Genomic DNA, 22,926 nt, shown 5'->3' with positions numbered 1-22,926 from the left:
GACCGTAACGATAACTGCAACAGTGGTTTTTAATATTTTTTTTTAATTCGATCAAATAATTTTTTTTTAATGATTTTTAAATTTTTTCCCGATTTTTTAACATAAAAATTGCGGATTTTCAAGATGGCGGGCGTAACGAAAATAGCAACGGTGACGTCATAATCCTAAAAGAGGCTTCACTGAAGCTTGAGTTAAGGATGCTTAAGCCTCTATCAGGAATTTCGTGGTTTTTAATGCAAAACGACTTTTGTGGTTTTTCGAAATCCTAATTTTCCCTCGAAACGGGAATTTTTCCCTCGAAAACGGGAAATTTTTTCTTAAAACGGGAATTTTTGAGTCATTTTGAGTCATTTTTGAGGAATTTTGAGGAATTTTGAGTCAAAAATGGCCGCCGTGACGTCAGAGATGGACGTGACGTCAGAGATGTGGCTCGGCTCCCCGCTCCACAGCCAGAAGCCAGTGCCAGAACATACATTCGTATACTACTAATTGCATTTTAACTTTCGCCAGTTATTTTTAATACTTTTTCTATATTTTTTGATTTTACAAATTGTTTTGTTTTTTTCGCAATATAATTTTCGGGTATGTACACAAAATATGAGCACTGGCATGTACACCTAGAAACACATTCATCTAACATTTATCAGTTTTTACTCCTACTTTACCAAAGTTTTTCTAGATTATTTTATATCATAGTGAGAAAATAATTTCAAATTGAAAACCTGTGAATTTCAGATGACACTTGGTTTAACTTATTGTGTGCTCTGAGGTTAGTGCTCAGGTCCTGATCCAATGAGCCATGGCCACTTCAAAGTGCTAGCTGTTTCACATTCCATGAAACTTACCTTTGGACGAACTGTGTTCATATCCCATCACAGGCAGTGTTTAACCAAGTGTCTGCCATGGTATCCCTAATCCCTATTTTTTGAATAGTTTGTTCTTTGGCTTTATAATATGATGGTTTTTGATTTTTTTGTATTAGCTTTTAAAAGCTAGATTTCATCATTAATTATTTAACAAGAGTTTTGGTGTGCCAATTGAACATTTATGATGGTAAAACTATCCTGGGATATATACTGTACACTTTAATGATCAAAAAGAAGTGATCGCAACTTACAAAATACGTGAGAAGTTCTATTTTTGTGCGATGTTGCTGTTTTTGCCATAGCAAATTTATTGATGGTTGTGAAACGTCCACTATAATGCGTTGAGGTTTTTAGTTTCAGCTTGGCACCGTTTATTAAAATGGTTGCCGGATTGTTTCCTTACTGGTATTTGGTGTGGACATTTTCCAGAATATGGCCCTCGAGTAGGTTATGGTTTCATTCCAACAAGGAAGTGCTTATTCGCTACCTTACCCGAACGTTTTGGAATACCACCCTAAGTTATAATTGGTGGCTTAATCAACAATTATTTTTTTGTTTGTGGCAAAGTTTCTTAAATACATACCTATATTGTATTGTGTTCAACATTACTGTGCCTATTTTATTTTTTCACTTTTACTCTGAATTACAAACAATGTCTAGAACTGCTACTTTTGGCTTGGTACTTAGTTTTACCTGGTTGGTAGATATAAGAAGAACACAGTTTGAGTCATCTGGCTGGCTCCTACCATTTTCTCATTATAAACCTTGATTGGGAGCGCCGGAACTCGGGGTTCAAAACCCGATACTTTGCACATCTGTCGTCCTTATTTCACAAATTTGATTTCCTGTAAATATATTTGTACAGTAGTATCATACTCACATACTTTTAATATTCAGAGTCCATAGTCCCACAATGTTAAATGAGACACATTAATATATTTACATTTCCCCCGCCCTCTCCTTAGTGCTCTTAGACAATCGATTATGCCCGGTTTGTGAACCAACACATAAATCTGAGTTCAACCTTTTTTATACCTCCCTCAACAAATTTTATTTGGAATGTGATACGTGTTCTAAAAAAAATCTGCTCTATAGAATTTAGAATTTTTTCGAATATTTTGTTTATAATAGTTTCCTTTTGATCGGGGACTATATGCCGGTTATTAGTTAACTTTTGGGCAAATAATTATTTTGGATTTTTATTATTTAAGTTTCTCTGTCTACTTTTTTGTCATATCCTATAAAAATAATTTATTTATTTATTTATATTTTTTTACTTAGAATTTTCTATTTTATTTTCCTGAAGACCATTCGGCCCAGTAAATATTCTGCCTTCACGGGCAACTAGCTTGTCCAGTTCCCGTCCAAATGCATCGTAAGCTACAGTTCTGATTCACTATACCTATAATCGGCGTCTAGGCATGTTCCGTAACTCAGTTACACAGTGCTTCGAGCTTGTGTTAGTATCTGAAGCATAGCAATTTCGCCATTCCCTGTCAACACCGGCAAGCTGACTCCCTTAGCTTCCGCTGTGCTAACATTTTACCTTTCCTCCCCACAGTCCTAGCTAAGGTTCTACCACTTCCCTCATGGAGTTCCAACTTTTGCCTGCCACCCGACCACCTAAGATCTCCCTCTTCCCTTGCCTCATATTGTCTGGCATTGACACCAATTTACCCCAAGGCCACTCCACGAACTTTGTTGGACATATTTGAAACTTCTCTGTCTATAGTTATAGTTACTTTTGTGCTATGTCTGTAATCTGTCGAAAAGTTTAGTAATTGTTCTGACACCACCTATGCCAGTGTTCATCGAGCTTCTCATGACATCTAACGGACTTTTTTTTACTACTCTTCCAGACCTCACCCCCTTTCTTGGCTTTAGCGGCATCTTTAGATGCACAACTCACAAACCCCTCGATGCAGTCTCTGTGTAACCTGTAGTTCATATTGACCAACTTTTATTATTTTATTCTTGTTTTTGGACAGTCCCGTCTTAAGCATAAAGTTTGTAGTTCGCTCATTGTTTTATTGTTGTTATACAGTTACTCAGTACTGTCGCGGTTGACACTCCCGGTGTCACACCACCACAAGCTAGACACCCGTCTGGGAACAGCCTTCAACACTCCAATCTTGTTTATCTTTTTTAAGTTATTATTTTGCACGCTGCTCCAAAAAACGAGTGCCCCAAAATTCATAAATAAATTATTCAAAAGGTTTTTAGAAAAGGAAGAGATCAGATTAATAGTATTTAAAATGAAAAGAACATAATTACTCGAAATGTGAAAAACTTTAATGAGACCATTTGCGCATGAGCATGGTAAGGAATTTAAGTTACGACCAAATATCAAAAAAATTACAATTATATCTAAAACCATTTGCCCTATAAAGTTATAGAGGCTTTTAATATAGCCACATTTTAATATATAACAATAAATAATAAATACTGCAATAAACGCATAAATAAATTCAGACATTGATACAAAAACCGTTCTAAAAATATATATATATGTATAAATAATAAATAACAATACTATTCAAGTAAAAGTTAGTAAAAATTAATGTCTCTCTAAAACATCTTGATTACACCCGGGTGAATTTATTTTACGGCGCTTCATGGCATGCTTGATGGAAGGTTCGGTAAAAATGAGTACGAGGACGCAACATACACTCGACGTGGGAATTAGGGTCTTTTGGCAAAAAACATTTTTAAATTGTTCACTGTTATGGTGGGCAAAGTTTATATCAACGCCCCGGGGTTACAGGGGCAAAAGTTCGGAGCCGGAATCACTTACTTGGATTAAACGTTGTACGTCGCATCCCACCCCGGACCTGCTGGCCCGGAGTTTAGCCGGCTGTACTTTAGCACACATGCTAAATGCTTCATTAACGAAAAAAGTAGCGTAGACTCTTCATCCTCTTGGCAGCACCCGCCACAATCTAAGTATTTGCCGAAGTTCAATATACGTCAGCTGATTTATGTTAAAAAATATTCACGAGTCCCCGCCGGCCCAATACCACGAGCCATCACCGCGCTCGTCACGCCCGAAGCGCATACACGTCCACCACGGCGATCAGCTGACGACTCCCTCATACAGCTCATTCCGTCCCTCTTGACGTATTTTCCCCCACCACCTTATTGCCTTGGAACAGTCCATTTCAATCTTCACGGGGGGGAGCGTCGTACACCGTATTATGATTCAAAGTCCAAAACGATATAATTAAATATCAAGAAACTAAACCATTTAAAAAAACATAATATAAAAACATATTTAAAAATAAGATTAACAAAACTTATAAAAGACCAATACTTATAAAAAAAGAAAAAGGGCAAATACTAAAACTAAAATTACATCACAGCCATAATTCAACATTAATTAAAATAAATATAAAATCAAGTGGCCATGCCACCTATGGCCACAAATCTCCCCGGCCAAAAAAAATCTAAAAATAGTAACTAAAATACATAATCTTACAACTACCTATGTTTCACGTAAGTCTAGAACACTTAAAGCAACATATAATAAGGCAAGTATGAAAATTAGAGAAAAGGAGAGTATTAGAAACAGTCTCAACAGTCTTAAGTCACAATTAAGATGCTTCACAAGATAGAACAACACGTAATTAGAACACACTCGTGGAACAGGTACAACTATGGAAAACTTAAATCAGTAAACTAAACAAAATTTAATAAACTTTTCCTAAACTTACATACTCATTACAAAAAACTAGGTATTATCTAGTTTAAGTAGCTATCCAACCAGATAACCTTATTTGTTATTTTGGTCATCCACTTTTTCTACGGCCTCTTTATTATTAAACCATTTAAAACACCTATTTTTTAAATGCCCTCTTTTCCCACAAAATTCACATTTGATAATTTTCAATTTCTCATGACATTCTCTCGCTAAGTGTCCTAACTTATCACACTTAAAGCATTTAACATAGTTTTTATAACTATTCCTATCGCCTCCATCCCTGGGCCTTTGCGCGTGTTCTCGTCCATTAGACGTCTTGCTACTACCAAGACCTTCATACTCTTCCTGCGCACTCTTTACATTATCTACTTCTATAGCCCAACCAGCTAATTCATTAACATCTTTGGGTATCTCAATAAATGAACACTCCCTTCTCACTTGGGGACACATGTTCTCCATTATTAAACTAATAAGCTCCTTCTCTGACAGCTTTACCCCAAAAATCTTAACATGCCGTAAAATATCTTGTACAAAATTACTCGTGCTTTCAAGCGGCCTCTGAAACCGCCACACGTATTTATGAAGCCACATCTGCTTTGCCCGCCGGGAACACAAATTCTCCCACAACATCTCCTTTATTTTCTCCCAACTCCAATTATCAGATAATCCCTTAGCTAATATTTCACGTGCCACGCCTGAACATTTTCCCATCACACATTTAATCAAGTTGTGATCTTTAATTACAAATTGAGAATCTTTTAATTGCTCAATCGCTAGGCAAAATTCAATTAATTCCTCCGCGCGTCCAGAAGTCAATCCCGGGATATGATCAATACTTTCTAAAAAACATTTTTTCTCTACGTGAAAAACTAGGTCCTTTTCCCCTACGCTTTCCCCATTATCTTCACCAACTTTACCGCCCTTAATGTGATTGCTCAATTTCTTTCTTAACATATCGATATCCTCGTCTTCACTAAAAGCTACCCCAGCCGCCTTCAAATTTACTGCCACCTCCTCCTTACGGAGATTGTAAATCCAGGAGGTCGCCATGCTCATACCCAAAATAGTCGCAAATACTATTAAAAATCTGCTCTTCCCAGCAGAGTGGCGCACTTTGTCGCGGTTGACACTCCCGGTGTCACACCACCACAAGTTAGACACCCGTCTGGGAACAGCCTTCAACACTCCAATCTTGTTTATCTTTTTTAAGTTATTATTTTGCACGCTGCTCCAAAAAACGAGTGCCCCAAAATTCATAAATAAATTATTCAAAAGGTTTTTAGAAAAGGAAGAGATCAGATTAATAGTATTTAAAATGAAAAGAACATAATTACTCGAAATGTGAAAAACTTTAATGAGACCATTTGCGCATGAGCATGGTAAGGAATTTAAGTTACGACCAAATATCAAAAAAATTACGATTATATCTAAAACCATTTGCCCTATAAAGTTATAGAGGCTTTTAATATAGGCACGTTTTAATATATACCAATAAATAATAAATACTGCAATAAACGCATAAATAAATTCAGACATTGATACAAAAACCGTTCTAAAAATATATATATGTATAAATAATAAATTACAATACTATTCAAGTAAAAGTTAGTAAAATTAATGTCTCTCTAAAACATCTTGATTACACCCGGGTGGAATTTATTTTACGGCGCTTCATGGCATGCTTGATGGAAGGTTCGGTAAAAATGAGTACGAGGACGCAACATACACTCGACGTGGGAATTATGGTCTTTTGGCAAAAAACATTTTTAAATTGTTCACTGTTATGGTGGGCAAAGTTTATATCAACGCCCCGGGGTTACAGGGGCAAAAGTTCGGAGCCGGAATCACTTACTTGGATTAAACGTTGTACGTCGCATCCCACCCCGGACCTCCTGGCCCGGAGTTTAGCCGGCTGTACTTTAGCACACATGCTAAATGCTTCATTAACGAAAAAAGTAGCGTAGACTCTTCATCCTCTTGGCAGCACCCGCCACAATCTAAGTATTTGCCGAAGTTCAATATACGTCAGCTGATTTATGTTAAAAAATATTCACGAGTCCCCGCCGGCCCAATACCACGAGCCATCACCCGCGCTCGTCACGCCCGAAGCGCATACACGTCCACCACGGCGATCAGCTGACGACTCCCTCCTACAGCTCATTCCGTCCCTCTTGACGTATTTTCCCCCACCACCTTATTGCCTTGGAACAGTCCATTTCAATCTTCACGGGGGGGAGCGTCGTACACCGTATTATGATTCAAAGTCCAAAAGATATCATTAAATATCAAGAAACTAAACCATTTAAAAAAACATAATATAAAAACATATTTAAAAATAAGATTAACAAAACTTATAAAAGACCAATACTTATAAAAAAAGAAAAAGGGCAAATACTAAAACTAAAATTACGTCACAGCCATAATTCAACATTAATTAAAATAAATATAAAATCAAGTTGCCATGCCACCTATGGCCACAGTACTGGCTGAAGCGCCTGTGATTAGCTATGTCAGTCTACAGTCTACCTTTTTTATAGGTGCTCCTCCACACGGATACGCCAATTACCCTACCCGTGGGTACACAACTTCAATGCCTCGAATGGAAAAAGAAATGAATTAAAAATGTGAAAATCAACATATGGAACGAAAGAAATATCGTTAGAACTAAGATAAATCGAAATTAAATATAAGTAAAAAAAGGCGTCAAATTGAAATCAAAAGTTCTCAATCCACTTCAAATTTGCATTTATTTAACCAATACCGTATTAATATGATGGCAAAGATGATTACAGTAAGACTTGATTATGACATGAAAGTGAATAGAGCATATACAATACAACAGTCGTTTCGAGGATGAAGAAATTACAAGCAATGGCATAGCCATTGTCAAATAGATTATGGTTTAACGTGGTCGGACATGCAAAATTTAATCTTAAAAAAATTTCAAATGAATACATCTTCAACGTGCAAACACACCCGTCCTTCCTCCACCCACCCCAGAAGCAAAGGTAATCCACCCACCAAATGTCAAGGCCGTGGGCCTCACTGCCTCCGCGCCGCTACATGAACAGCACACAGACTGTCCAACAAGTGTTCTCCTTTATTAATATAGATGTTCCCGAGGTTTTCCATTGCTCTCATCATATTAGGTAAGTGGAACCTTTCGCCCGAAAATAAACCCTTAATATGTATTTTACTTACTTTCAACACAGATATTTTTTTTTACTCTTTCTCGTTATAACCAGTGCTCGGTGTTGGTCTGTAATGTGGGGTTCTAGTCTTGGAGCTAGCAGCTCCATTTTGGCTCTTTCTTTTGGAGGGGAGGGCTGCTGGCTCAGTTTGTGCATCTCTCGTTGGCTTCAAGGCTTCTCGCTCTGTTCGTTCTGTTCTCTGTATTTCCAGGCTGCTCGCTGTGCATGTGCTTCTCTCAGTGACTTCCGGGCTTCTCTGCGTACGTACTTATTTCGAAGGCTTCAAAGACTGCGCTATGTTTGAGTTTCTCTTCATGGCTCCCAGCTGCTCGCTGTTTGTACTTCTCTCCATGCCTTCCAGGCTGCTCGCTGAATTAGTGCTACTCTCTGTGGCTTCAAGGCTGTTCGATCTGTTCGTGCTAATCTCCGTGGCTTTGTCCTTCTCATTGTACGTTTCTCCATGGCTTCCAGACTGATCACATTGTTTTTGCCTTTATTATGGCTTTTGGGCTGCTAGCTCGTTTTTATCTCCCCATGGCTTCCAGGTTGCTTGCACTGTCTGTGCTTTACTCTGTAGCTTCCGGACTGCTCGCTGTGTATTTGCTTGTCTCAATGACTTCAGGGAATTTCGCTCTGTTCGTGTTTCTCTTCATGGCTTCCGGGCTGCTCTAACTGTTGTTATTCTATACATGGCTTCCGGTCTTCTCGTTCTGTCTTTGCTTCTCTCCTTGTCTTCCAGGCTGCTCGCTGTATCTGTGCTACTCTCTACGGGTTCTAGGCTTTTCGATCTGTTCGTGCATATATCCATGGTTTCATCCTGCTCATAGTTTGTGCTTTTCTCCATGGCTTCCAGACTGCTCCCACTATTTGAGCATTTTTTAATGGCTTTTGAGCTGCTAGCTCTGTTTGTTTTTTCCCCATGGCTTCCAGGCTGTTCGCTCTGTCTGTGATTCTCTCTGTCGCTTCTCGGCTGCTCGCTCTGTTTGTGATTTTCTCTGTAGCTTCCTTGCTTTTTGCTCTGTTGGTGCTTCTCTCTGTGGCTTCCGGGCTACTTGCTCTGTCCAGCTTCTGTCCGTGCCTTCCGGAGATGCACGACTTTCGTTTGGTCACAATTTTCATTTTGATACTATTGATGCATCGCTGAAAATTCCCATCTCCGTTCGGCATTCAGCAGCTAAGCCTCGAAGGAATGTTAACATATATATTTTTCCCTTATTAAGTTTCTGTAGCGCACATGAGTAACACTAACTCATCGGCTAAAAATAGGTTTTTATTGTTTAAACAAACCTAAGAAAGAGTAAAATTTAGTTTTTTTTAAATACAATATATAACTGACCATATTTGATGGTTCGTAAGTTCTGTATACTTTTTACTAACTTGAAACTATGATTACAATATTTTTGCAACTTTAAATTAGCTAGTCCGAAATCCTTAATTAATTAAAAATGCTTGATATCCCAACAAAAACTATGTATTTATTTAAAAACGAAACAATTTTCTTTTCTATCAACGATCCACAATCATACTGACTTGAATTAAATGTCGGTCCCACACCTAAATTTCTGATTTGTTTTGCTGCATCTACCTCTGTAGGGAAAATAAGCTGTATTATTTTTATAGTCAGCATGCACTAATTACTATTCTTATTATTTTCAAATTAATATTACAAAAATTTCAAAGTACCAACAGCGCGGAGATACAAATTGCAATAACACGGGGGGGGGGGGGGGGGGGATATGTTATTTCTGTTAAAATAAACACAGAAGAAATTGAAATTTCCAATTGAGCATTGTCAAAATATGTAGTTTTATGTTATTAATTATTTATAACTTATATCTAAAACGTTTGTGTTATATTTAAGCTATGATAAACCTCATTATTTATTTTTAGATTCTATTGAATTATTATACATTAATAAATAAAGATAAAAGCTTAACACACAATTACACATTTTTCAAATATTTTTGTACCCTACAAATATCCTAGATTTTTCTCTACTCTGTAGTTTTACATTAACATGATATGGTAGTCACGCATATATTTCATTTATGGCAGTATATTTAAATAATAATAATAATTTATTCAGAAAAAATTACTTATTGTTGGTCAAAATAATAATAATTAAATAATTAGAACATCTCATTCCAGTGTCCCACTTTATAGAGAGATTCATAACAAGAGTACAAAAATATTTCAAAAATATTTGGTATTAAAATTATTTTTTGTAAAGTTATTATCGCAAGTATTTCTGACATTAATATTTAATTCGCAAAAAAAGCATATTTATATATTTTGCAATTAAGCTGTTTACATCGAAATAACTAATAAATTAATTAACTTTATTGAACTAGATAAAGTTTTTTATTTCTCTTCAACAAAATGTTTAATATTAACTTTGGATCCATGTGTGTATGAATTATTAGTACTACATTTGATTGTTTCTGTTTATTTCTAGCTTCGTGGTTTAGATAACTGTGAGAATAAATATGCGTAATGATATCTTTTCCAGTTACACTTTTGCTTTTATGATATCTTGTGGTATTGCCAAAAACTATTGAACTACTGATATTATTAACTACGTTTTTAGAAGTAGATTTCTGGTCACTGCTACTTTTAAATTTATCTTTAGAACTGGCTGAGCTACCAGCACTCAATGTTGTTAAAATTCTAGCTGTGCTGTGTGAGGGTGCTTCTGATAAGCTAGTGTAACTAACTGTTGTTGAACTGCTGGCAGTTATTTCTGGTGGTACTTCTGTAGAGCTACTGTAACTAACTGTTGTTGGACTACTGTTCGTGCTATCTGAAGGTGCTGGTGTTGAGCTACTCTTAATATATGTGGTTAAGCTTCTAGTGCTGCTGTCTGAGGTTGTTAATGTAGAGCTATTGCCAACATCTGTTGTTGAACTGCTGGTCGTACTGTCTGTGGGTGCTAGTGTAGATTTACTCTTTGGAACCATTGTTGAGCTCGTAGTGCTGCTGTCTGAGGTTGTGAATGTAGAGCTACTGTCAATAACTGTTGTTGAACTGCTGGTCGTGCTATCTGAGGGTGCTAGTGTAGAGCTACTCTTAGTACCTGTAGTTAAGCTTCTAGTGCTGCTGCCTGAGGTTGTGAATGTAGAACTACTATCAATAACTGTTGTTGGACTGCTGGTCATGCTATCTGAAGGTGCTGGTGTTGAGCTACCCTTAGTAACCGTTGTTGAGCTTCTAGTGCTACTGTCTGAGGTTTTGAATGTTGAGCTACTATAACTAACTGTTGTTGAACTGCTGGTCGTGCTGTCTGTGGGTGCTAGTGTAGATTTACTCTTTGGAACCATTGTTGAGCTCGTAGTGCTGCTGTCTGAGGTTGTGAATTTAGAGCTATTGTCAATATCTGTTGTTGGACTGCTGGTCGTGCTGTCTGTGGGTGCTAGTGTAGAGCTACTCTTAGTAACTGTTGTTGAGCTTCTAGTGCTGCTGTCTGAGGTTGCAACTGTAGCTATACTATCAATAACTGTTGTTGGACTGCTGGTCGTGCTTTTTGTAGGTACAACTGTAGAACTACTGTAACTAACTGTAGTTGAGCTACTGGTAGTGCTGTCTGAAGGTCCTATTTTATATCTGCTGATAGTACTAACTGAGGGTGCTACTGTAGAGCTAATACTATTTAATGTTTTTGAACTGCCGATAATGCTGTCTGGATGTGCTAATGTAGATATACTGTCACTGCTACTTGGAAATGTTTTTTCATCTCTTGGGGAACTGTTGGTGGTGCCATCGGAAAGTGAACTTGAAGTCACGCTGTCACTGCTGTTTGTAAAATTGACATAAACTTCTCTTAAACTCTTGGTTATATAGTAAGGAGGATTTAGTTTATGGTGAATGATATTATATTTCGTTATTCTGTCTTTTTTTTGTGAAGCGTTATCTGTAATGTTTGAGAATCTGTTTTTGGGATTATTCTTCCAGTAAATACTGTCATTTCTGATGGAAACTGATAAGGCTGTAGAGCTCTCGCTGTCCGGTATTTCTCTCCATAATTTCTGGAAAACACTATTAATTCCATTGAAAATATTTCTCTCTTGCCGAGCATCCAATACCTGAAAATAATAAATGCGTTATATTAGCAATGCACTTCGGAAATATACATTTTTTTAATTTATGTTAACATGATACCTAAAATGATTCGCAAACTTTCAAAACCATCGTTATTTCAAATATAAGATAATCATGTATTCCATGAGTACAATACTAAAGGCCATAGCCGGCTAAGTAGAGGTTAGCGGCCCCCATGCGCATTTGTTCCAAATTTTTGCCAAAGGTTGGTCTGATGGGTTACAAACTCACCCCAAATTTCAACCTTGTATCTTCACTAGGAACAAAGATATCAATACCACTACTATTTTTGATGAAGATTTTATTTCTCAGGATAAACTATACCGATTTTTATGAAAGAATTATATGTTTTAAATATATCCAAAGCGAACCACAGAAAAAATCAAAAACCTAACCCTACGAACGTAACCACCCGAAAAAATGCATTTTAATTTTCATGATTTTTTTTCGGTCACTCGCTTACGAGATACAATTACCAGTTTTTTTCTATTAGACAATTGTACCTCTTTATGCAACATATAAATTTTCCAAGTCGATCGAAGAGGTGGAGCATAGTTAAAAAACAATAACATTTAATTTTTTTCCACATTATATCTAAATTTTATTAAGATTTATTACAATATAATTATACTTTCGAACAATTTTTGATGCTGTCATTTACGTTACTGGCCGATGAAGATTTTCACTGTCTCCCTTAATCATCGTCGCTACCATTGATGATGGCAGTTGTATTCTTCTTTGCGAAAAATTTACTCAGAATCGCAGCTGGTCGTAAAATCTTGGACAAATATATTTCATGTACCAGATATATATATATATATATATATATATATATATATATATATATATATATATGATTGAAGCTACGTGAGAACAGCGACCGACAGTCCTCCTTCCATTAGCGCATTCACAATAATGTCTTGTGATTCCTTTTGTGCCAATACTGTGAGGGGTATATTCAACGAAACATCGATAAACCTTCCTGGATATGTGATGAGAATGAACTTTAAGATACAAAACGTTTGATTTATCTTTGACGAATTGTATATTTACATTCCCAGCTTCGTCAATCATTTCTGCAAGATATGATATGGCTTGTGAAAACTGGTATGACCCGGTGAACAGAATTTTTAGCTCTCTCACAGTCATTTCCGGAAAATCTAGTAGATCCTCCGATGAAATACATTGAAAAGGTCTTTACTTACGAAGCCATACTTTCACTTCGACCTCAATCGCTAACGTATTTTCGACACTGTTCTAAATTTTCATTCTCTCTAAGACTTCATCTGCACATTCTGCATCGGATGTTAAACACTTTCCAAACTTATTGTGCAGAAATGATGCGATTCTAAAGTAACTACCTACTTTTGGAAGCATTTTACTATCTAACTTTTTATCAAGGAGTTGATATTTATGTTTGATTATACCATGAGCCGATTCAACTGGCCAACGAAATTTTGTCACGAAGTGCGACTCATTTGATTATTGAACTGATAACTGAGAACGCCTTCAGTAGATACTCGAAAACCTTTCGATTCTAAGTTAAATTTCACATCACGAAAGCCACTGTTCAGAACGAAAGATTATTTAAATTTTTTTAACTATGATCCACCTCTTCGATCGACTTGGAAAAATATGTTGTAGAAAGAGGTCAGATTGTCGAATAAAAAAAACTGGTAGTTGTATCTCGCAAGCGAGCGAACGAAAAAAATTCATGACAACTAAAATAATTTTTTTCAGGTGGTTACGTTTGTGGGATTAGTTTCTTGATTTTTTTCTGTGAATTGCCTTGAATATATTTACAACATTTTTTTTTCCCATAGAAATCGGTATAGTAGATCCTGAGAAAAAAAATATTCACTAAAAATACTAGTGGTATTTATATCTTTGTTCCAATGCAGATACAAAGTTGAAATTTGGGGTGAATTTGGAAGGAATGCGCGTGAGGGCCTCTAACCCCTACTTAGCCGGCTATTGCCTTTATGTTTTACAAGCGATTGTCTGCAAAATCAATTAAAAATACCATGTGTGCAATTTAAACCTTACCTTAATTGCTGTGTTTTTTAAACCCAGACGTATACGACGTACACCGTATAAGTACTTTGCAGGTATGTTAAAGTAGTAGTGGAAATGTGATAAATAACATTTAAACATGAATACTAATATTAAAATGTTAAGTTAAATTAGTACTAGTAAAAAAGACTGGTAACTATGCATTTTAAAATCATCATAGAATAGCTCCAGTTAAATTCCTCATTAAAAAATTATTATATTTTTTACAGAAAAAAATGATAAGAATTGCAATTTTGGTATGTGTGATAGGACCATGATTTAATTCAGACTTTATTACTGTAATTTAAATCTGAAAACAATAAATGTTTATTGTTTTTAAAAACTCAGAAATTGTCTTCTTAATGAATTACCAGAGAAGTTCATTGTGGTAAAATTTCTGAACAATAAAAAATAGTAATTTGATGAGTATTGCATAATAGCCGATACGGGGACAATGTATTTCTTATGGAACTATGGCTTGGTGGCTTACTCAGTTGTAGCTTACCAAATAAAAAAATTGAGCTATTTTAGAGCGTTTCCACCACTCGATGCCAATGATCAGGAGGTCGGCCGCCATCTTAGATGACGTCACATTTGCCATCTTGTAACTCGCGCTTTTGAAAATCTGTAATTATTAAGCTAGAAATATTGAAAAAATAAAAAAAAAATTAATCAATTCTTTATTTTTGATTTATTCAACTGAATTCCGTCCTTGGTTCTATATTTGGTCATTTAAAAAAATATAAATGTCTGTAAAAAATACTCTAATAAAATATGAAAATTCTACAATTACAAACTAGGAAATTACAAGGGTTTCTCTATTTCTACAGTCTTCTTAGAAGGCGAAGCGAGTCTCTTGCATGCCTTGACATGTGTTTTTAGGGCAGTTCTATATGCCAGTCGATTAAACAGGCATTACCAATCAGTGGCCAGGCACATACAATCTGTTGTCTAGAAACGTCAGGTTGGCCAGACACGAACGTCCAGTTTGTTGGTCAGACTAAAACCTCAAGTTTGTGGCAAGGTACATCCAGTCAGTGGCTTAGGCATTTCTATACAGTGTTTAGGAACGTAGTCCAGTAGGTAGCAAGGTACATACAGTTGATGGCCTGGCATGTCCATACAGTAGAGAGGCAAGTAATCGGTGCCCAGGCACATTCAGATTGTGGTCAAACATGTCCAGTGAACGGCTAGGCACGACTAGATGTTGGCTAGACACGTCCAGTTAGTGGTTAAGCACTTCCAGTTTGTATGCAGGCGAACACATCCATTTGGTGGTCGGACACATCCAGTTGTCGGTCAGAAACATCCAGTTGTTGACCAGGCACATCCATTCGGTGGCCAGGCACGTTATATATGTTGGACAGACACTTCTAGCAGTTTGGCCAAGCACAACTAGTAGATTACTCAGGCATGTCCCTTTGTTGGTCAGGCACATACAGTCAGTACCCAAGAGGTCTGTATTTTTCCATACTCGGTGAACATTTAAAACAACTAATTTACAATGTCATGCATATAGACCAGGCGTCTCCAAACCACGAGGCCTATCATGACCTAACTACAGACTTGTCATGCATAATCAATGAAAAGGACACACACTAATAAAAAAGGCACGAAATTGGACACACTCTCATCAAAAAGAACACACACTGGACACATATTCGACAAAAGACACACACTGAACACACATTCGACACGTATTGCAAGTTCTTGTGCGGTGAAATGAAGTAGTCTTGCATCGACTGTGGCAGAATGGGTGTGGTAAATAAATGTTCGACGATTTTTAAGTCTGAACATGTGGTGTTGAATACTGATTTTAAATATATGTGGCATTAACCAATACATAGGCTACTGTTAGTACCAGCTGGAAATTTACATACACTTAAAACATACAACACTTGAACCATATAGGTGACACTAAAATACAATAAAACCTTTGGCTTATCTCGTTGATTCTGTCCAAAATGCAACATTTAAAGTAAAATATTGTAGAAGAAAAAAAGTAAGAATGTAAAGCTAAGAATCTGGGAAAGTAAACAAAGAATGAATATGTTAAATTTTAAAATCTTTCCTATTAAAAAATCTACAAGTCAAACATTAATTCTATCAAACTTATCACGTCTATGTTAAAAATAAATAAAGTTACAATCAGATAAAATATATAAAAACAATTAATTAAATAAATAGTTAAAATTTGTCGCAAGTTTAGTGTCATACAAGCCACTTGAAGTGGTCGGTGCGCTGCGTTCGTACTTCGCGCCGCGCGGCGGGCATTGGCGCTCCTTCCCTTCCTCCTTTCCCCCCCTCCCTGCTTCTAGTTCTGTGTTTGACTTCCCCTCCTGAGGTGTCCGCGCATGCGCGTGGCGCCTTGGGTTTTACTAAAACTGCGTGTATTGCCTTGAAGGCTCTTCTTGTTGGTTAGCAAATCATGTAGATAGGTTGTTATAGCCAGCCGGTGCTGGTATTTACTGAATTCAGTATGTAGGTCAGTTAGTTAAATGTAGTGAGTGTGACAGCGGGGAGACTTCATGTAAGTGCTTGTAAGGTGGTGACCCTTACATTCATGTAACTTTTAACAGCTAAACTCTAAAGTATTTTAAATTGTTTATTCGGCCGTCACCTTTGAAATTACTTTTGGCATTATTACCCTTTTCGTTTTTTCATTAATAGCTTGCATTGCTATTCGTGCTTTGTCTGACGTTTCTCCCCGTCATGTCGTTACTCGTGTTTAGGGCTTGTGTTTCGCTTTTGCGTAATGTATGTAATCACGTAGTGATAAATTGTTACATATTGTGGGTTTTCTCTTGATATCTTATGCATTTGAATTAAGTTATTTGCCTAGTGTATGTTAGGCCGCGGATGCCCGCATTAACATTTACGGGTCTTGTAATGTCTAATGAGGCATTTGTCTGTATTAACGTAATTCTCGGTCGCTGCGGAGATTGAGGGTTGTCACTCTTTTGCACTTATTGACGTTAATTTAACGAGAGATTATTCTTTACTATCCAATATTATCCAATACTATTTGTCTAATGTAAATACTAAAGTATTTGTCATATTGAAAATACGTTCACGTATTTTGCCGTGACAATTGTACTAGTGTTCTTGTTCTATGGGATACTTACTTAAGTTTATATAATTGTCTCTGTATCCCTTTGTAATTAATCAGTATTAATTTCAATTTAAAAGGTTTGTGTAATTAATTGTATGAGGATCTTACATGAGGGTATTGCCCACGATTAAAACGAAATAAGACTATCCTTGGCTATTATTAATTGGATCACGCATTTGAACACTGTTTACTCAGCTCATAGTATTATCATATTTTTTAAGGATTGTGTTACACGCGGTTGAAGGTTCTCGTGAAAGTATTTCACCTGCTGACACTTTCCTATGAAGCTCATGGAAGCCTTCACACTCAATAAAAAAAAAATTGAAAGGTCAAACATTAATAATATCTTCGCCTCTCATAAGAACCTTCCAGCAAATAATTTTCAATACCCAGTGAATAAATTTCAGATACGAACTCTATCCTGAAGCTGTTAAGAAAATATTTTGAATTACTGAGCATGACATACGTCCTCTTTTATTAAATCATCCTGCCAGAATCCACTACTATGGCTTTTTGTCGAAATTGTCATGCTTTCAGAAATCCTGAAAATAATGCTATAGGAAGAAAAAAATTACTGTAAAATAGAAAAGATATGTGGGTCAAGCAGCTGGCGGACATAATGTATAGCTTCGACATTAATCTTTGTCACTGGGTTCGGGCTTAGAACTATTCACCTCGATCATTCCACTTATCTGATTGTCATAGGTATCAAAGTTTTTAACATTTCATCTATAATTGCTTTAATGATATTTTTAATACTAAGCCTTTGAGGTTTTATTTATCATTATGCTTTTGATATAGGCGAAGCTTGTAGTCTCACCTAATCTCACTTATCCTAAATAATACATAATGTATGCAATGTCAATATATTAATATATATTTTATATATATGTGTGTGTGTGTCCACAATCCACATATAAGTAGTATGTTAATGTCGGTCTGGGAAATGGGTCCTGGGTGTGGATTGTGGATGGAGTCAGTGACCGAACACCATCTGACATTACGGCAGCAATTTGGATGACCTTGAACCTGCTGCCATTTTGTATCATCCATTTAGTTATTCTGCCATCTTGGATTCCGCCATTTGGATTATGATCTCATGTAAGCGATTTCGAATTATATAATATTTCGCCATTTTGTTTTCAGTCATTTCAAAATTATGTCAACATTAAGATTTTCATTATGTCCGCCATCTTACATTTTAACATCACGTCCATAATTTTAAATTTTGATGTCAGTCACCATATTTTTTGTCTTTTGGAAGCTGCCTGTTTGATTGTCGGCACAGCTACTATTTTCGATTCTGCTATCACAGGCGTCATTTTGTTTGCTTCTGATAGAAGTCGCTTATATGGATTATGTCACTACCACCATCTTGTTTTTTGTTCTGCTGGAGTCTTCATCTTGGCAACTGCCATATTTGTTTCTGCTGTTTGTCACTAGAGAGTGCCAGCATCGATCAATTTCATGCACATAATGTCGATGTTCCATTATCTACAAATTTTGTTATAGTCCTTATCTAAATATAAAATTAATTTTTTATAGAAAATACTTTAGAAGTGAGGTGATTCGAAAAACGATCGTTGTGACATCTGGGTCGGAAAACATACAGCTTTGACTGCACGGCCGTCAAGACTTTTACCAGATCAAGAATTAAATAAGGTTTTAAAAAATCACATTTTCAGAATTGTAATTTTTTTTAATTGGGAGTGTTTTTAGCATTACCTGCGAGAGGATATTGCTGCCATCTTTTTTAATACTTGCCATTAGGAGTGCTTGTATATAGTACACACTGACTGTTAGGGAGCACTACCGCTATCTTATTTGCAATACTTTCCTGAGGACCGCTATGGTCACATAGTACAATCATCATCTGCTAGAGGGCACTACAGCTATATTGGTTTAATTTTTACCCGTTAGAGTGAAGTTATTATTTACTACCATGTCATTCGATGTGTTGTCTGTCATTTTGTTTGCCATCTTTAAAAAAAACTGTAATTATTAACTTAAAATTCGGGAAAAAATTACAAAATTAATGAAAAAATTATATAGAATTTATTAATTGATTCGATTTGTTTTAGTCCTTGGTTTGGTCCGTGGACAAAGCGAAATATTTTTATTTAGGTTAAAAATACTTTTGAATAAAATATAATAAAAAAACCTCAAAGTGGCATAAATACCTAAACTACCCTCCTCCATTAAGTAACTGGTGATATAATATATGCCAGATTAAGAATCTGTATTTATTAACCTATAAATTCGGAGAAAATCATAAATAATCAAAACAATTAACCATTAATTTACTGAATTATTAGCTCGATTATCTTCTTTACTTTGATTGCTATTCAGTGCTAAGAGTAATTATAGCTTAAAAAATTGTTTAGATTATTTTTCCCATGACATTTCGCAAGTTTACAATGAGCAAGAATTCTATAATAACCAACTGTCCAATGGAATAAAAATGTTACTCGCTATCACTATGCCTACTAAGAAGGCCTTTTTAGATATTGGCAAACCTTTCAAACAGGTCATGTCCAATGACAGGTATATAGACCAAATGTATTCCAACCATGAGCCTTTGGCGATATCTCTTATAACGTTCAAAAAATATTACATATATCATACAAGTAATACACGAGTCTCTGAATTATCATAAACACAGTATGTATACAACTTATAACAAGCCACTAGAAAAACTAACCAAACATTTTTTATGCTTTCTGTAGGCCCAAGAAATCCTGAAAATATGTTTTATTCTTACTAAAATACCAAGAGGATTCAAACCATTAAATATTCAGTTCTGGCTACAGACTTGACTATGTACATTTAACTAAAATGACGAACATTTGTACAATATTATTATACTCGATCCGACACGATATCAAGAAAAGAATACGATCCCAACACAATTACACGATCTCATTAGTAGGATACGATCCTATCAGTAGTTTATGATGGAAAGTATATGGTAAGATATAATCTAATCAGTACGAAACAAACTTATCAAAGAAATAAGTTTCATGAATAGGATACGATCCTATCAGTAGGGACGTGATACCATCAGTAGGTATACGATTCCATCAGGAAGATTCGATCCCATCAGTATGATATAATACAATCAGTAGAATACGATCTCATCAGTAAGCATTCGGGCCCATCAAAGTGTTAGGTTCACATAAGCAGTACCCGATCGACAGTATATAGTAGAATATGATCTTATCAAAGGGATACGATCTCATCAGGAGGATACAATACCATCTGTAAGATACGATATTACCACTAGGGATATGATCCCATCAAACGGATACAATCTCATTAGTAGGTTACGATCCCATCAAAGGGATACAGTATCATAATCCCATTAAAGCTTTTGCTCTGCTCATTGATTACATGCATGTTCCTTGACCCTTGTGGGCTGGTATATACTCCCTTAATGGCAGATACAACAGAACAGTGTGCGGCCACATATAACGAGGGAAATGGATACGCAGTTACATTGGGACTCAGAGGCATCGGGGAAGGCTATGTCGAGAAGCTGAGGAACCCATCCCAGCATCAGCACCACTACATCAACAACCTTCAGCAAACCAACAGCTTCCTCAGTGGCAAGAGCCCCAGAGAGTTACCGACAGGCGCCTATCCGAGCCTATCACATTCTGCAAATCCCCACTAGTTTGCAAATAAGGACTTACAGAAAGCCAGTGATCCGACCGAGGTACCTATCCAAAAGTTTACTAGCTCTCCAGGCTAGTGCCGGAGCAAATTAATGCTGCTCACGTGTCCACCAATTTCGGACAGGGGAATACTAGGGCTTGCTCGTAAAGCTCCGAGCAACCACTTAACTCCACCAGAGTAGCCGACTATGGACGACACCGTGGATCGGAATGCCAGTACGAAATTAATGCCACACAACGTGAATCATCCAGACCACCTGGAGTGGGCTATCAATTGGCTGTCCCACACTACTGCCTAAATTTTCATGGCACTTGGGGCTTCTCCAGCTTGTTGACCCATAAGTCAATGGAATAACTATCCCGGTCCGCATACACAGGGACTAGATACCCACAGAATATCCTACCAACTCCGGCTTCCCGGAGTTTACAGCTTTTACAGTCCAGTCATGTCACGCGCCAAGACAGAAGTCACTACCCAGTCCAGCCTCTACCATTTCGCCTTGCAGATCTCGCATTGGTCTGCAAGCATTTGGGATACATGGCCTTAGGGCCTGGAAGTGATAACCCCCGATGAAGTTTCCACCCCTACTGCTGTTGTCGCTGTGAGGATTTTCCACTTCACCAGATAACTCCTTGGGTGTTGGGATGAGGACTCTCAACAAAGTTCACTTTTTTGAGACCACTGGTACTATGAAGATGTAGCGATTTGTCCTAGGCACAGATATACTATGTATTCGCATCCATGCAACAATTCAGTGTTCCTATTGGATCATGTCTCACATAATAGGCTGGCAACTGCTCCGACACCTCAAATGACAATCGCCTTCTCATGCAATTGTTTTTACACTCACAGTATCATCAGTAGGATATGATCCCATCAAAGGGATATGTTCTCATCAGTAGGATAAAATTCCATCAGTACGATTCGATCCCATGAAAGGGATACGATCTCCTCAGTAGTATACGATTCCATCAGTAGTTATACGATTCCATAAGTAGGATACACTAACATCAGTATCATATGATACCATCAGTATCTAATTAAATGGATACGATCTCAACAGTAGGAGACAATCCCATGAAAGGTATACGATATAATAAGTAGAATATGATTATATATGTAGGGATACTTCATTATCGCGCAAATAGTTTCCTGCACTAAGTGTAGCCAGCAGCAGTCTCAGATGATCAACAAATGTTACGATCTTCCAATGTCATATAATCAATATCGTCTCCTGCTGTCATTTACTTGCATTTTTATTATAATTACTTTTTAGACTTCTGAAGCCATATCCACTCTAACCCTAACCTCAAAGTCTCTAATGTCATTGTCCCAGTTATCACAAACTTGATTGGAATAATTTTTTTTGAATGCATCGTTTCCATCGTTTTGGTCTCAGCACTTTGTCACAATATTCTGTCTTGATAGATTCTAATTCGTCTGTATTGTTCTCATTTTCTGTAAAGTTGAATATTTTGTCGTGGTTTCCAGTATTATTATGTAATACTTCAACCTGCGCAAAGGCAATCTATCAGAATTCCTCTGTTGAAAGGTCAAATACTTTATGACTCATCGAAGGAATCGTGTCATAATTTTCTCCGTGTAGTACAATATCTTGTTTCCGTTTCTTTGGCCATGGAGTCTCATAAACTTTCAATGCAGGCAATGCAGATATCAATGTCAGATGATTTATACCAGTTCCACATTCATTCGGATCAAACACTGACATTTTCTCATTAGACGAAAAAAGTGAACCTTCTCAGGTTTTCAAGTTCTTAAACAAATATTATTTCGTCCAAACTTAAAGCCGTAACTTGCTAAAACCTGGAATTTTATGCAAAGGACTCTTTGTACAGTTTCCTTTCTCGTGAATTTGAGCATTGTTGTTTTTAATGAACGAAATGTCACAGTACCCCACACACATATGGCAATGTAGACGTTACAGCATTTGGAACCATGCTGATTGTTCTTGATAAATCATCAAAATCTTCCTCTATATTTTAAACAGAAAATTATCCAACAAGGATTGAACATTCTCACTTTCAAAAAATTTTCGGCAATGAAAGGCTTATTACTCAGGCGATTACTATATCTCGAGACAGCTGAGAAACACTATTGTGCATTACAAACTTACTTCTTCATGATGTCTAGCGAAGCCCTCCTCTTGCAATCGTGAGTGAGCATCCCGCATCGCACAGCATGTGGCATCAACTGTTGGAAGAAACGGTACTACTTGAA

At 36.7% G+C, this 22,926-nt stretch overlaps 1 protein-coding gene across 1 annotated transcript in view; it reads right to left on the bottom strand.

Annotated features, from left to right (window-relative positions):
- Window positions 1-7,291: 7,291 nt before the first annotated feature.
- The window catches only part of LOC134531582 (uncharacterized protein DDB_G0271670-like), a 30,785-nt gene continuing 15,150 nt past the window's right edge, over window positions 7,292-22,926 (bottom strand). The window contains exon 2 of the mRNA XM_063367298.1: window positions 7,292-11,833. Coding sequence (XP_063223368.1) covers window positions 10,094-11,833 — 1,740 coding nt within the window. The 3' untranslated portion in view covers window positions 7,292-10,093. The remainder of the gene's footprint in view (window positions 11,834-22,926) is intronic.

The sequence above is a fragment of the Bacillus rossius genome, chromosome 5 (genome assembly GCF_032445375.1).
Source record: "Bacillus rossius redtenbacheri isolate Brsri chromosome 5, Brsri_v3, whole genome shotgun sequence".
Classification (NCBI taxonomy): Eukaryota; Metazoa; Arthropoda; class Insecta; order Phasmatodea; family Bacillidae; genus Bacillus; species Bacillus rossius.
This window is presented reverse-complemented; position numbering and strand designations above follow the sequence as displayed.